The sequence below is a fragment of the Manis pentadactyla genome, chromosome 12, assembly GCF_030020395.1.
Source record: "Manis pentadactyla isolate mManPen7 chromosome 12, mManPen7.hap1, whole genome shotgun sequence".
Classification (NCBI taxonomy): domain Eukaryota; kingdom Metazoa; phylum Chordata; class Mammalia; order Pholidota; family Manidae; genus Manis; species Manis pentadactyla.
The window spans coordinates 93203989-93217629 of NC_080030.1; the positions used below are offsets into that span (position 1 = coordinate 93203989).

General features: G+C 44.3%; 1 protein-coding gene across 3 annotated transcripts in view; it reads right to left on the reverse strand.

Moving 5' to 3' along the window:
• MDN1 (midasin AAA ATPase 1) overlaps positions 1-13641 on the reverse strand; it is a 180192-nt gene that overhangs the window by 29093 nt on the left and 137458 nt on the right. For 2 of the 3 annotated variants that reach the window (XM_036882434.2, XM_036882449.2), the window contains exons 70-83: positions 13317-13463; positions 12368-12477; positions 11665-11738; positions 10964-11162; positions 9534-9693; positions 7511-7657; positions 6879-7005; positions 5754-5859; positions 5084-5199; positions 3724-4209; positions 3235-3461; positions 2483-2638; positions 2140-2309; positions 1263-1424 (exon numbers count right to left, since the gene is read on the reverse strand). In XM_036882434.2, coding sequence (XP_036738329.2) covers positions 1263-1424; positions 2140-2309; positions 2483-2638; positions 3235-3461; positions 3724-4209; positions 5084-5199; positions 5754-5859; positions 6879-7005; positions 7511-7657; positions 9534-9693; positions 10964-11162; positions 11665-11738; positions 12368-12477; positions 13317-13463 — 2387 coding nt within the window. The remainder of the gene's footprint in view (positions 1-1262; positions 1425-2139; positions 2310-2482; positions 2639-3234; positions 3462-3723; positions 4210-5083; positions 5200-5753; positions 5860-6878; positions 7006-7510; positions 7658-9533; positions 9694-10963; positions 11163-11664; positions 11739-12367; positions 12478-13316; positions 13464-13641) is intronic. The other variant, XM_036882440.2, reaches the window with a different exon arrangement.

Sequence of the window (13641 nt, forward strand, 5' to 3'; positions counted from 1 at the left end):
ACTGTAGAGGAAGGAGATTCAGATGTTCTTCTGCAGGCACATCACTAAGTAGCTACAGATGGGCCAGCCCCTGGGCTCCTAATACTCTGCTTATACAGAGCTACTCCACCCCCACACCCCAACCCCAAAATAGAGAATGGTCAGACAGGCCCAAAGTCACTCTAGAACCTGTCAGACAAGAGCAATGATGCAAGTGGACAAATACAGCTGACCCAAACTCAGGGCATCCTCACCATACATTGTCCTGCCACTGTCTTGAATGTAGTAGTTCCTCCAAGAAGTGATGGGATGTAAGACCAGCTTAATGCCCATCAGACAGAGCAGGCAAAACTGAGATCCATTAATTTACATATAATTCAACAAATATATGTATTTATCCTCTAGATACAAGGCATGCGCTTGCCCCCCATTTTTTAACCCTTTCCAGTATTCCAGATACTCAGAACCAGGAACTCTGGACTGTTTACAGGAAGCCTACATCCATATCTTCAATTTGGAAATTCCTATCTTCCTCAAATGAATCTCATCTGTATTGTACTTAGATTTGGAGAAAATCTTAAATGCTAAGGAGGAAAAAAAAAAAAGACAAAAATTATATGTTCAGTTGAAGGTGATTCTCACAAAAATGCTAAGGAACATAGGCAGATCTTATTTTACAGATGAGTAAACTGAGGCTCAGAGAAGTTAAATGACTAACTCAAGAGTCCAATAACTGAACAAACTGTGTTGGGTCTGTTAGATCTGACTGTCTCCTGCTCCTGAACTTCAAGGATAGCATCTACAATCCCCACTTGAGTGCTTTTCACAGTACTGAGCATATACGGTTGAATAAATGAATGACTTCTCTAAGAAAAATTCTTCTCCTAACACTAAGACTCCCATTACCATTTCAAGGAATTACATATAAATGTAGTTTCAAGGAAGCATAATAGCCTTAGGAATTCATCTGTCCTTTAAGTCTAGCTCAGAGTTACCTGAAGAATTCCAACTGGGGACAGGGAGAGAAGGTGTGAACAGAGAGGCCTTCAGCCAACCTGTAATGTCTAGGGAGTTCATTTATCAGTGGGGGACCTGTAGGTCCCTATATACTTTAGTGAAGCAGGGTTACTGAAATTGTCAGATAAAGCCCTAAAAAATGCACAGGGAGAGCAAATCCCCTACTGCTACTTGTGAAGGTCCAAAATAAAAGCCCATCAAACACTAAAGGGTACAGGGTATTTGATACCAGCTGCCCCACAGTGCGCCACATGAACAATCCTTACCTTCTGGGCAAGCTCTGTAAAGACCTGGGCAAGCACAGAGAGCAGCTTCGCAGTGCAACGGTGAGTTGCCAAAGACATGGTCAGGAAGAAGAGGACAACGTCTGAGTACCTGGAGAGCATGGGCACCAGGCGCACCGCCAAGCAGCAGGACTGGCTGAAGACCTGGGGGCAAACAGATCACAAGGCCTGCTCACACTGCTTACTGGGCACTGGGTTTCCTCTGGGGTGATGAAAGTGCTCTGGAACTAGACAGCGATGATGGTTGTATGACATTGTGAATGTACTAAATGTCACAAATGGTAAATTTTTTGTGTATTTTAATACATACACACATCCCTTATTTATTGAGAGCTCTTCCTTGTTCACACAAATCCTCACAAAAACACACTTTAAATTCTCAGTCACTTAAGTCTTTAGTTCACAATGCTGTTTGGTTTGTATATATTTTTTTCAATAAAACATATATAAGCAAATTCTACTGGGAATCAGAGGCGGCACTAGAGACAATGCTGCAGAATAACACACAAGCCCTACAGAGTAGGCTGCTTCTTTGGGCTTATCATGGAGATGACAACTTCCTCTGCTAGTTTACTGTGAAGGGAAGATGTTTGCAGAGAATGGCCATTAGGCCTCAGTTGATGGCAGCAACATCTACCTTTAACATCAAATATCCGACACCTGTAACCCCCTTAGCTAGCAAGCCCTAAACTTTTCAAAGTTTGTCAGTAACATTTACATGTATAAAGAGATAAAATTCATAGTGATTTTGCAATGGAGGCCTGCTTTGGGACCACCTACATGGAGCAGAGTGAAACTCACTCTGCCTTTGTTCAGCCCACTCCAGACAGCAAGAAGATAGTAAGGAACCATTGGTTACCGTGTGCTTTGCTGCAGTGCCATCCTCACCATATGATTTCAACCTCTCCAACAACTCAGAGACAGCGGATATTATTTTCTGCACATGCAAAGTGCTCACATCAGCCCAGAAGTCATCCTCTAAGAGTTTTGTTAGATGTCCCGACTGCAGTCTCTCAAAGCCTGCTGCCCCTTTTATTTACAGGAAAGAACATGATGAATAACAGAAAACAAGGCCTTTTCATCTCCATTCAGCCACAGCTGTCATTTCTAACATTTGCCCTTAAGTATTTAGCTACAAAAATAAATCATCAAATTAAAAATAATCAAGTATGAAACTAATTTTTGCCTGATTTCACACATACTATCCTCTTCCTGTGGTCCTGTTTGGTGCATGTTCTCCTCTGTCTTTTTACTGTTTCTTTCTGCTAAGTTCTGGATAGCATAAAGGATGGTCCGGATGGCAGTTTCCATTTGCTCTGAAAAATCTTCCACAAACCCTTCATCCATCATCTGGTTTCCTAGTAAGTAAACATGGTGCAAAACAAACAAAAAGCCCAAATCATTTGCTTCAGTGCCTCTGGAAATCATTAACAATCCTTCTTTGATATCTGTATAAACAGCCACCCATTAAACACCTACTATGGGTGAGCCATGGTGTCAGGCTGTGCTGGATACCCAGACTAATGAAACCCATTCCTTGCCTAGATAAACTAGGATTACAAGTTTGTCTTATGTTAAAATAATTTCACTCTAGTGATGCCGAAAATATGAAAACGAAAGTTGAGATAGTGGGTATAAACACCACCTTAGTCTGAACACCAGCCCTCAGCTTCCCAGGCTGAGAGAGCAATGTCTGTAAGAGCTGAGGGAGTCTGTGCTGCCTCCCGACATGTGGGCTACAGAGTAAGTGACATGATAGCAACCCAAAGGCAAGGGATTCAAACAAATGAAGCAAAAAAGTTAAAAGCTATGGGTTCCAACCAGATCTGCCTGCCTCAGAACCCTGCACAGATACATCTAGAAAAACCATTATTGTGACTTTAGGATAATCTACACTTCAATCCATAAGACATTCCTGCACTGGGCTTTTACTCCCTTGAACAATAGTCTTTACCTCCTTGGCTTCCTGCAACAAGTAGATGTGTCTTCCAGGTAGTGAAGTCATCCGTCGCTTTATTGATTTCTCCTCTCACATATTCCAGGCTCTTAACTAATGCTATTTGTTGATCTCTTTGCCCAACCTCCATCCCTGGAAGAATGAACAAGGACTCCAGGCCTTGCAAATGAGCTGACACCTGGGACAGGCAACTCACTCCAGAAGAGCAAACTTCAAAATCTTTCCTGTAACAACAGAAATGCCACATGTTGAAAGGAAGGGACACATACACACGCATACACCCCCTCCTTCCAATCACTAAAATGTAAGTAGGGCAAAACTCAACTGTACCTGAAGATTTACAGTTAGACATATGTTGCAAAGCACTATGGGGGTCCACTAAAAAATGCAGACTGAAGCATAATCCCTTTCATAATTTTATACTATTACTAAACTCCAAACAAGCACCCAAGGACACAGGAAGAGCAGAGACATAGGCATACTCACCAAGAATGGAAAAGAGTTTCACAAGACTGCTGCCTAATTTTGTCGATGTCAGCTTTCACTGTTTTAACGGTTTTCAGCATCTCTGTTAATCTTGCAGTTGACTGCTGCCAAAGCTGGTCCTGTTTCCTCATCCAACAACCAGAGGGCAGGTGATTTCTAGGTACTGGGGATGGGCAGCTCAGATCTGATGGCACATGGTCCAGCACTACTCCGGAAAGCTGTCTCTGGGTGAGCTCTGGTCCTTCAGGGTAGGGGGCAGAAGGCTGACCCTGAGCCTGGGCGTCATGCTGGCCCGCAGCTGGCCCAGCACTGGGGCAACACTGGAGGAGCCAGGAGAGCTGCTCAAGCAGGATCTGGCTCTGCATGGCCAGGTGCTGCAGCCTTTCTGTCCACTGCTGTACAGCATCCTGAGGGGGGAAGGCCACGGGATAGACCAGTGGCCCCGTCAGCCTGCCATGAATCTCCTGCACACAGCTAAGGAGGTTCCTGTGCGGAGAAACCCAGAGGCAAAACACATGGCACCTCAAACTGTGTCTTAATATTTTAACAGTAAATTCATTTATTTCTGATGAAGTATGGGCTTTCTCACGTAATGAGTAAGAGGATCCCCATAACAGGTTAAGAAGTCTGTTAAAATGCCTTCCAAAGTTCTTAAGCACATTTTTCAGTCTTTCCAGAGAATTATCAAAACTCAGGGCTTATCACCTGCCCCCTTACAACCCTCTGACACCCAATACCATCATACCACTGCAGTGATTTCAATCATTTAAAAAAAGAAAATCTAGTAAATGTAGTCTGCGTTGCTGGATAAAACCTTATGAGTGCAGCAGAAAATAGCTGAAGCAGAAATGGTTACCATCTGGAATACTACCTCTCAGTCAAGAACCCACTCAAGGTGATGACAGGCTTCCTAACTATCCTCATCTTTTAAGTATCTACTTCTATGGGGGAATGTCCATGATGGCTCAGCAAATTGCAACTCTGTGATCCAAAAAGCTGAAGCCAACTCAAATCTGGTATGGCCCAGAGACTGGGATGCCCAAATACTATGAACACAACCCTCAGCCAGCATGAACTGTGAACCATGATCACCCTCACTCCAGACCCAGTATAGATCAGCCACGGCAATTTTTCTCATCTGACTCAGCCTGAACCCATCCCCCAGGTCCCGTTCTCCCTAGATGTGTTGCCAGAACCAGGAGGCAGAGGCATACCACCAAAAACAAGGGACAGGGCCAAGAGAAACCCCACTTGCCTCTGTGGACCTCAAACTTCATTTCATGATTGAGAGTAGCAACTCTGAGCTGGCTCACATGGTTCTTCCTAATTCACACCACAACCCCAGCCAGTGAGCTAATACCTGAGAAGAATCCACTGCTCAGTCAGTGTGGTCAGGCAGCGCCGCTGTCTTATGAGCACCTTCATCAAGTGGGCGGAGAACCCCTTACACCGCTCAATGTTGCCCACACCCATCTCCTGGCAAGGGGAGAAAAAAAGCACACTGAAGGTGCTGCTGGCAAACACAGCCCCCCATGTAGGAGCCTCCAGAGAACAGTGTCACCTAATACCCTCTGGAGGAAGAGCCCCTTGCTCAGATAATCTTGGGATGTGCTAACTCCAGAGGCAACACTTTCATCTTTTTGAGCAATGCTCCTCAAATTATGCTTCCACAGTTCATTCATATTCCAGAATAGGAACTAGGTTTAACACCAGAACTGGATATTAGTGTTCTTTTCTCAATTCACAGGAGGAAGAAGATCTGAAGATGGTTTTGAAGTTTATCTTCTCTAAGTTTTCTTACACATTTACTCCTGCTGACAAATTTTAAACAGAATTTAAGATGCTCTCTGATCAAGCACAAAATTACATTGATTTATATTTTAAGTTTCACAATGTTCTGCAGAGAGCTCAGTCACCTCCAGTAATGGGCTGTTATCACCTGACAAGGCCTGAGAACACTAACACTGCCCTGGGTAACAGAACAGGAGTTTTCCCTGGACCCTGGCAATTCTGAGGTTCTAGCATTCTACCTTGGCAGGAGTTGCTAGGGCTGCACTAAGTCTGGCATGCCGTGCAAGAGAGCGATAAAAATACTTCTGGCACCCATCCCATGAAGATGAGATTTCTGTAAGCAGCCTGGAAAAGAAATCAACATGATTTAGTTAATGAAAACTACTATCTCCCACCCCAGATCCTGAAGACATAGAGACTGGCATATTTAGCCACTACCAAAAGCCAAGAGTCTTCTGTGAGGACTCAGGCACTCATTAGTCATTTATGCAAAGGATGTATTATATACTTAGCACTGGAAGTATAGTGGGGAAATAAATTACAGTGACAATATGGTTTCTTTAATGAAAACTGGGTAACTATCCTGGGAGAGGAAGCAGTGGATCATAAATTTTGATGCCTATAGGGACCAAGCAGGTAACAAGTGATTCAGGACAGCCAAGCACAAAATGATACATGGCACTGACAGCTGACCTCAAATATGAGAGAAGCAGCAGGGATTGCTGTGGACCATAGTGAACTGGAGAGAGCACGTGTTCTATCAAAAGGAGGGAGGTATAGTCAACTTTTGATGTGGGAAAGCAAGCTCGCTTGGCCAAATTTCTGCAAAAACCTGAAAATTCAGAATGTTCATGTAAAATTTCTACTTTTTTACAATGTTGTATTGCATTCAAATTTAAAGCATGGAGAGAGCCACTGAGCAAATAAAATATAAATGTAAGCCATACCCAGCTCATGACTATCATTCCAACTTCTGTAGTTATTGACATAGAGGTAACTGTCTCAGAAGTTTATAGGCTCTCAAATACAGGAATATATTAGAACTTCTAACGTGTGTGTGTGTGTGTGTGTGTGTGTGTGTGTTTAACAGCTAGAAATTATCTCAGATTTTCACCTGTACATTCGAATCCAAGGACCCAAAAACCAATAGAGGAGGTGAATACAAGGAGGAAAGAAAAAGGAAAAAGAAAAAGGGAAATTAACATTTACTGAATGCTCACCACATGCCAGATACCAAGGCAGGCCCTTTACTAACTGTCAGCTTTATAGCAAGGCTAGGGCAAAGGTACTGCTATCCCTATTTTGTCAAATGGAGGACATAGAGGCCTAAATGACTTGCTCTATTTATAATTAAAAAAACGAACCTAGAATCAGCCTCCTGAGTGCTGCTGACTATAGACAATGCACTCCAGAGATCTAATGGGTGAAGATGAAGCATTTCTTGAGGGTTTTTTGAACGGGCCCAGGCAAGACCTTTGCGGTATGACAAACCTAGGAAGTAAACAGCATGTGTTTAGGTAGAAACTCAGGACAGGATGTATGTGCCTTGACCCTCCCGCCCTGCCCCAGGCAAGGCCACTGCTACTCAGGCGCTTGATAGTCGACTCTCAGGCCCTGCCCCACACCTCCTGGCATATAATCTACTGCACTGAACAAGGTTCCCCAACTGTTTCATACACTCATTGAAGTTGGGAAAATGTTGCTCTCTAAGCTATGCTGGAAGGGTGGGTGCTGTACAATACATGGTGATGAAAATAAAAAGCAAGATTTCCAGGAAACCTCATTACAAACCTATGAAAATATTTATGAACCACAAATGGTTTATCCTAGGATTTTCATATGTGTATCTAGAACTCTGAAGAGTGGCATTTTAAAACCTAACCTGCCACCTTCTGTTTCCCACCATCTTAACTATCTCTACCAATTTCCCCCAAAATTACCCTTGTTGTTTTTCTCCCTAAGCTGCTGATGATTGGGTCTTACACAAAAACCTTACCAGTTTTTGCAAGGTGTTTAAAGAGATCTGCTAGAGCTCGCTGCTTCTGCATGAGAATGTGCTTGGCTTCTGAGCGCTGCTTCTCCTTTTCTGCAGAGGGCCCTACCGTTAAGCTCTGCAGCTCAGTCACAGAGGAAATTACTTCACCTGAGGGGAAAACAATAGGGAAATACAGAAATCCCACAGGCTTATAAATGTATTGAGGTTACCCCAGAGCAATGACATTTTGGGGAACAAGCGTCACTCATCTTTTACATCCCAGACAAGTGGCATCATCCAAGCATTTGGTAAATTCTCAAGTGGAGTGATCAAGATGCACGGCAATAGAAAAACACATGAGATTTCATATCTCTTGACAGCAAACTACCCAAGTATTCTTTTTTTATTTAACGGTTTATAATCAATCAAGCAAAGCACTTAATGAGCACCACCTATGTGAGGTAATTTATACTAGGAATTTTAATTATCTGGGGCAAATTTCTGATAAATACTGTACAAACTGAGCTCCTACCCTGTATCTGGTACCTTACAGATGTTCTTTTAATCCATACAACTAGGAAGCACTTATTTGTAGCTGCTCACTTAAACAAGCCACACCTGCTTGTAGTCTGTTTCTAAAGGCCTTTCAGCTTGAGAGTTGACTTCAAGACAGGACCTGCATCTTGGCCTAAGAGACTCCAAAGCCCAAGTTCTTTCTCCAGCACCCTGCTGCCTTCCTGAATACTCATGGGCACTGCAGTACAAGGATGCTGCCAGCCTGACACAGGCAGTGTTAAGGGTAGACTGTGTCCCTTGAAATGCAAGGTTAAGCCCTATCTCCAGTACCTCAGAATGTGACTTTATTTGGAAACAGGGACTTTAAAGAGGTAATTTAGGTCAAATGAGGCCACATGGGCCCTACCTAATTTGGTGTCCATAAAAGAGGAGGAGACTGGGACACAGATACGCACAGATTTTCAGCATGTGAAAACAGAGAGAAAACAGCCATCTAACAAGCCAAAAAAAGAGGAGTCAGAAACCCAAACCTGTTGACACTTAAATCTTGGACTTTCAGCCTCCAGAACTGTGAGAGAATTAATTCAGTTGTTTAAGCCACCCAATATATGCTACTCTGCTAAGGCAGCCCTCGTTTATATATTAGTTAATAAAGGCAGTCTAGTCTTTTGGATGAGGACATGCACACTGCACACATTACACTGACACTGTAGGCGAGTCAGAGGAGAGAATACTTGGCATCATACAGAACATGTGCCCTTTCCAGAAGATGTGCGTGGGAACTGTATTCCATTCACTCTCATCATCAGGTTCAAGTAGGCAGGTTATACTGAACAGATATCAGGCCATGAGTCTGGCAAGTTTTAAAAATAGAGTTTCCTGAGATCAGACTGTAGCCTTACTGCAGAAGGACCAGCCTCACTCTGACACCACTCTTACTGGAGTGGGGGTGTCAGGTAGAGGGGTGGAAAGGCAGCCAAGAGCCCAGGCAATATATGAAGTCTGGATTCCCTCCTCCACTCATTGCTATTCTACAGCAGAGCAAATCCTCACTCCCACCTTCCCTGAGCGAGGACAGCCGGGGAAATGAAGCTGACCCACCTCTCTGAAATGAACAAGGCAAGAAGAGGACTGTGGATAGCCCTCCTTTTCCTTTAACTCAAGAGAGACAACATTTTGAGGGTTGGGGACAGCTCAGAGACTGGGAAATCCACCTCTGTGCCCCTTTACTCCTGTTCCCAGCCAACAAGAGCTGACATAGATAAAGATCCTGTAGCAAATGGCCTAACACAGCACTAGTTTACATGACAGGAGGACAGGATGAATATTATGACAGTTTCTGTGGTCTTGGGTGGCTCCAGTGTCTAGGATATGCTGATTTTTAGCCCACTTGTTTATTTAATTTACTGCTCAACGCTATTTAGGATGTCAAAGGACAAAGGACATAGGTGACGAATTCCCAGCGCTCCGGGGCCACTGGGGAAGAAAGAGCACAAACCCTGCCCCTGCCCCAGCTGCCGGCGCCTACCGGTGAACTGATCGAGGCCCTCCACCAGGTGAGGCAGGCGGCTTTCCTTCATGAGTGCCAGGCACACCCTCCTCATTCGTTTCACGAGCTTTGGCATGCGATGTAGAAGCTCCCCTTCCACGGGGAAAGGAGCCCCCTGACTCTGTTCTGGAATCATGGCCTGTGACACAGAACACAGGTTAGTCTCACTGCCAAGAGCAGCAGCAGTATCACTGACATGCATGGGTGCTAAATTTAAGTGTTGCACCCCTCCAGACACACCTAGCTCAGCAAACATTACATTCTCTTCCCACCACCTCTGAAGTCTCACACGAACAAATGAAGCATCACCAAATTAAAGAGGCATATACTATGGACATTAGTAACGTGTACGGCTGCTCCATATGAGAAACTGTGGAAGGGCCCCTGCCCCCTCCCCGGCGATGCTTTCTGGACTAGTCACAAGAAGACTCCAGCTCCGATCTCTGGGCCCAGCAGGATAAATAACCCACTTGCTGCCTTCAGGTACTGGGCAGCACTATGTTTCTTACACACACAAACAAGACTGCACTGATCTTTCTTCTACTATCATCACTTCCCATTGTCCACTTTCTGACCAGTTCACGTATCAGGAACCCAGATATTAGATTAAAGCAAAGGCTTTCCATCCATCAGGGGCATAGTTCTATTATTTTTCTTCCCTGAATTTCCTATGCTGTCATCAACAGCAAATCAAAATTTCTGACCAGTGTGACAGAAGAACTGAATTGATGAATACAGTCAAAAGAAAACAAACTCGGCAGTCATATCCTATCTGCAGAACCATACCATGGCTATTATCTCAACTTCTATTATGCTTTCTGTACTGTTAGAATACTAAAGGTAACTTGAAACCCGCCATTACTCATGCCACGGATCCAGCATGGTAAGTACAGGAAGAAGGCAAAAGTGAACCCTCTCGAGCCCTGACGCCCAATCCCAGAGCTCCCTATGCCCAAGGACGGGAAGCAGGAACACCCATCATTAGACCTGCTCACCCAAGCTCTTTCTGACCATTAAATTTTCAGGAATTTTGAAGGTCAGCTCTTAACTTCTGGTGCTTGAAATGGGCCCTGATGAGAGTATCTGTAACATGGCCGTCAGCAACCATGGCAAACCAGCAGGTCGCTGCACACACCCACTCCCCGAGCAGCAGCCTGAGCATGGGCTAGCCCAAAGGCAGCTCCAATGGCATGTCCCCAAACTGATGCTTCAAATCTTCTATTACAGTGAGAGGAAGTGTTAAGCTAACATGAAACTTTTAGCACTAGGATCAATGCTTTTTGCCTTATTCTGCAGCAGGATCAGGCAGACATACAGAGGCATTTCCTTGCCTACTTCTAAGGACACAGTAAGCACAGATCACACCTGACTGGCCCAGGAGTAAGCAAGCATGACCCACGAGCTAGTACCTGCGCAGCTGCTGGCCGGCCTAACAGAGTCTCCCTCAGTGCCCTGTTCAGGCTCTGAATGGGGGATGCCTCACTAGGAGCCGCATCTATCATCCGCAGCAAAAAGTCAGGTTGTTCCTCCTTGTCACTCTCCATCAGGCATGACCGGCAGGGTTCACTCAGGACAGCTTCAAATTTCTTCATAAATTTAAAAAGGGTCCTAGCCCCAGGTAATGACAGAGATGAGGTGAAAAAATTGGATGGAAAGTGAGGAAATGTAAAAATGACATCATAATGCATACACACATAACTTAATAACTTGTACCTTTTGTGTGCAATGAGCTCCTTTGATACTAATAATCACCTTATTCTTTTTTTTTAAAGGAAGACTATGGCAGGTATTGTCACCTCCCTTTTCTAGAAGGAAAAACTGAATCCACGAATAGTGGGATCAGTTACTCAAGGTGAGACAGCCGGGAGGGAGCAGAAGGCTCACCCCTTTTACAGCACATAGGCTGCTTTGTCTCGGGCAAAGCCAACTGCTCCTGCGGGCGGACTCTGCTTCGGGCGGTAGGGGGGCCCCAAAGGCCAAGAAACGATCCGGTGTTTTAGAGGAAGTTCAAGGCGGCATCCATCAGGCCACCGTAACAGTGTAGAACTGCTACTACCACCGAACATTCTGAGCTTTGATCACCTCCCTGTTTTAAAGATGAATTAATCACCTGTGTGTTTTTTCCACAGACTGTTTAATGGACCAGAAGCTGACATCATTCCATTTGGATATCTTAACAAATTCCTGTAAGAAAAATGAAGTTCAAGGACTGGCTTAACCAAGTTGGTATCATTCTGTCACTTTCTAGATCATCATTTGCCAAAGACCAGAGCCCACTTCACCCCAAACACAGGGCTGAATGTCAGTGAACAAGGTAAAACAAGTCTGAAAAAAGAACCATGAATTTATTGCAAAGCAATAAAAAAAGACTGTGGCTACAACCAACAGGTCACTTGATATGTACTCTGGCTTATACCAGATTGGTTCCACACTCACTGAGAGTATCAAAAGGAGAAGGTCCCCCTTACCCCACATCACCTCAACGGCACATGGACCAATGCTAGCTGGCACTCCTCTGAAGCAGATCGATCCAGGCAAGGCCAGGGAAGGGAGCAGTGACATGTCTGTGGCAATCCTCCTGAGGAGCCTTTGACAGGGCCAACACTAACCCCTCACACACATGGCCAGGCTGGCAATGAGGCCAATGCCACAAAACGTAAATCTTGCCATCCTACTTGGCAGTTGCTCTGCTCTCCTTCATCCCCCAGAGTCCCCTGCCTCATTGTTAGAAAAATAAAAGAACACAACTTCATAAAAAAAAAACGTGCTGATCTTGTTCTCCCAAGAGTGATAATGACAGCTGTTTATCTTACTTTAAGTTCTTTTTCCAGGGGGGAACGAAGTTCCACAATTTTGGCTTGGACCTGGTCAAAGAACTGCTTGTAATAATGGTACAAATTCCACAGAACGCTGCAAAGTGAGTCTGGAAGAAATGAAAAGGAAACAACATCACCACACTTTGGCTGCATGGACCCTGGCTCCACCTGTGGGCTTCCTGTTTCAGTGATGGTCCTTGCTCGCTACTCTTCACACCATGAGGTGACTGCACATTTCATAGGATTACTTAGCAGCCCACTGGGCCGCCTGGCCAAGCTTAGCAGTTCCTTGAGATGCAGGCTGTCAACACTATCTTTTCATTTCGATTTGCAGTGAAATTTTTTATTGCATTTCTGTTCTTAAAGGCAATGTACTCAGACTTTCTGCTAAATTCACAACTTCAAACCCTTTCTTGGAATCTTACTGTAGAGTCAGCAGAAACTGAGTCTGTTTTAAAAGATGGCACTTAAAGGCTCACCTTGCCTGCTGCTCATTCACATACAATCCATCCGCCTTTTATCTACATGGCTGTGATCAGGCAGAGTAACCTGACAGCAGGAGTTTTATGTGCATGTACTTGATACACGGCCGTGCCCTCACCATATCACAGAACCTAACAACGGCCTGGATCAAGCAGAAGCCTGGCAGGGCATATATACCATCTGAACTGAAAGATGTGCTGTCTCAACACACCAGTTCCCAAGACCTGCATCTGGCAGTTTACATCTGCCAGAGTTCACTAGTCAGGGCTTCATTTATAATGTGAAGAGGGCTAAAAGTGTCTTGTTTAAAAATCTGGTATGCAACGAGCTATCTGTCCACATGGAAAATTCAAAAGCCTAACCCATTTAAACAGTGCAGTGTAAAAGTAAAGGTAGGGGGAAAAAAAAAAAATATATATATATATATATATATATATATGTATGTATGTATGTATCTCCTTACCTTTTCCTTCAACTTGAGGCATCAACAAGACATGACAATGGAAAACCAGTAACATCTGAAGTCGTACATGGAATTCTCCCAGTGAGGACCCTTCAATAAATGCTTGTAAGGTGCTGACCAGCAACATCAGGGTCATCTGTTTGTCATCTTTAGAGATCAAAGAGGAAAACACATGTGTGCCTGCAACATTACTCCCTACTCATAACACGCATGCAGTCTACTATAGGTTACAACGAGGTATGGCAAGTCGATACCACAATGAAAGCAAAGCTTTCAACCAAGAACCATAGCTAAATTTCAAGTTGACTTAAAAACAACAGCTGCA